Genomic DNA, 2,592 nt, shown 5'->3' with positions numbered 1-2,592 from the left:
CTTGGGCGTATAGACGCATGCTGGCGCCGTTGCGAGGAGGAGGTCGTAGATGCTTACGAGATGCAGAGCTCTCTCGTCGGACTTGGCCTTTGATGCTGGCACTTGCGGCGTGACGCTTGCAAAACCTAGGAGAGCTTGCATGCTCGGTTTGCAGAAGAGGCGGTTGCCAATCTTGATGGCTTCGTGGCGGCCGAGCGGTAAGCTTGTAAACCAGCGAGGAAGGCCGCAGGCCGTGAGGAACGTGCTTCCCGTCGCCCACTGCGCGTCGAGGAGCCAGCGATGCTGAAAGTAGTAGAGCTTGCCAACGGCGACAAGAACGCCGAGCCCAAGACAGATGACCAGAGCGGGGACAATCCACGGCAACAAGTAGCTTGCCGCGGGCTCGACACCCGACGTCTCGTAGGCCGCGCACGGATACGCCTCGCCGTTGAGATGCATGACAATTGTCGGTGTCCCTGCGTAAAAGAGGTTGCACAGGATCTGCCACGACCCGTTGATGCTCAAGGCAATCGCAGGTATCGCTGCGTATAGAAACACAGAGACCGAGATGGGCAGTAAGCGATGCCGCAGTGTTGGTAGACTGGGAATGTACTGCAAGAAGGTCAAGCACAGAAAACTCCCAAACGCAAAAAAAATGCCCAGCGAAATGATCGAGAAGGTCCAGATACGAAGCCCATTGGTCGTGCCAAAGTAGATGCGCGCGACGTCCACAAAGAGCAGCGACGGCGCGGCGCAGAGCACAACGAAGAGGAGGAGAGTCTTGCGGCGCTCCAGTCCCGAGAGAATGTCGTAGGTGAGCACGGGCTTGCTGGACATGACACCTTGGAGGCCTTTGATCGTAATGAAAATGTCGGGTGCGAGCAGAACGATCGATACGACCCCAAAGAGCACCTGAAGTAGAACGAGCTCGGTGGCGTTGGCGACCTTGTGGCCGCAGGCCCAACCAGTCACCACGTTCTTTTGTGAGTCGCGCCCCGTGCTCCAGCCTTTCAACGCTACGGTATCGGTGCCGAGGTCGATGAACTGCGAGATGCAATAGCCTTGAACGAGGTACCGATCGCCGAGGGGGCGAGAGTTGATGACTGCATTCACACCCAGCTCATAATCCTGCGTCGAGCCATCACGACCAACAAGAATGCGGGGAATGTTCTCAATGACATTGCCGGTCGTGCTGTCCGTGTTGGTGTAGACCACAGTGGCGGGCTGTGCTGCATCAGGAAACATCGAAAGCAAGTACGCGCCATCGGGGTAGACGTCATCGACGTTGACGGCTTCGACCATGGCCATGCCGGCAATGATTTGACTGCCGTTGGTGAGAATGCAGCTGGGAAACGTATCGTAGCCGCCGATGAACTGGAGCGCGGCCCACCCAATGGTGGGTGTCCCACCGATAAAGCACGTCGTGACGTAGAGCGACGTTCCAAGAGGCACTTGCCATCCTTTGGCGAGCTGGATTCCGAGGCCTTTCCACGCCGCGCCAGTCTCAGTGATATTGACTTCAAGCGCCGAGCAAGAGCCTGGCACGAAGCCTTGGCTCGTAAGGACGCACGAGGTGCCAAAGGCGTTCCAGTAGTCGGTGTTGTCTTGGTGGAACCACGTGAGAATGAGCCGGTCAAACATGCCTTCCGAAAGCAGGACCGTCATCGTAAAAAGGGAAACGAGGACGACGGCGGCCGCGGTGAGGTTGGAGAGAATGCGAAGGTAGACTCGGTGCTGGTTCCGGCGCTTGGGCACCTTGGGATCGGCAAACGTAAGGCTCGCGCGCGTCGAGTTGCCCGACCGCCCGAGGAAGCTCGTGACCGATGACGCCATCGCACGATCGAAGCAGAGTTGAAAGGGCACACGTTATCTATTTGTGTCGCGAAACCAGCACAACCTTTTTAGTCCACCGATCGACGAAACTAGTGCATTGAATGACAATGCGTCGAGATGCCAGACAGTGACGCTACAGTACTACATTGGTCTACGAACCCCCGCTTGCCTCTCTGTACAATATCCTATATTAAAAACCACTTGTTGACTAGTATAAAGGAAATAAAGTTGTTCAACTAACGCACGAGCCGCGACTGTGCGCGTATACCATGCGTGGATCCAAACGCTTGGTGGCCGCTGGCTGGAGCTCGCTTTTAGCAATCTCTCCGAAAACCTTGGGGCCAACGCAGCGCAGCCATGGCGGCGTCAAGGCGAGGAGGAGTGTGTACACGCTAAGAAGGAGGAACGCCGGTTCGTTCGCCGTGGTAGCCGAACGGACGTGAATGATGTTGCTGGGCTGCACCGTGACGCTGGCGTAGCCCATGCGCGCTTGCATGCTCGGCTTGCAGAAGAGGCGGTTGCCGATCTTGATGGCCTCGCTTTTGTCGAGCGGAAGACTCGTAAACCAGTTGGGGAGCCCACACGCCGTCATGAAGGTACTGTCTTTTGTCCACGACGCATCGAGGAGCCAGCGACGTTGATAGTAGCGTAGCTGGATGCTGGCAACGCCACTGCCAAATACAATGCAAATAAAGAGGGGCAGTAGAATAAAAGGCAGCAAATAGCTAGCCGCAGTCGCGACCCCCGCTGCTTCGTAAGCGCCACACGGGTACGCCTCGC

At 57.0% G+C, this 2,592-nt stretch overlaps 2 protein-coding genes across 2 annotated transcripts; both read right to left on the bottom strand.

Annotated features, from left to right (window-relative positions):
- Positions 1 to 15: 15 nt before the first annotated feature.
- SPRG_18181 (hypothetical protein) lies at positions 16 to 1,812 on the bottom strand (the record flags this gene model as incomplete). Its single annotated transcript, XM_012357618.1, has 1 exon — positions 16 to 1,812. A coding segment is annotated over one exon (1,797 nt), but the record flags the coding sequence as incomplete, so codon positions are not given.
- A 171-nt stretch (positions 1,813 to 1,983) lies between these two features.
- Positions 1,984 to 2,404, bottom strand: SPRG_18180 (hypothetical protein; the record flags this gene model as incomplete). The annotated part of the gene is made up of 1 exon (XM_012357617.1): positions 1,984 to 2,404. One exon carries the CDS (start codon positions 2,402 to 2,404, stop codon positions 2,045 to 2,047), a length of 360 nt encoding a protein of 119 aa, XP_012213007.1. The 3' UTR covers positions 1,984 to 2,044.
- Positions 2,405 to 2,592: the final 188 nt, after the last annotated feature.

Source organism: Saprolegnia parasitica, assembly GCF_000151545.1.
Source record: "Saprolegnia parasitica CBS 223.65 unplaced genomic scaffold supercont2.1028, whole genome shotgun sequence".
Classification (NCBI taxonomy): Eukaryota; Oomycota; class Saprolegniomycetes; order Saprolegniales; family Saprolegniaceae; genus Saprolegnia; species Saprolegnia parasitica.
The sequence above is the reverse complement of the archived record's forward strand: the minus strand, read 5'-3'. Positions and strand labels throughout refer to the sequence as shown.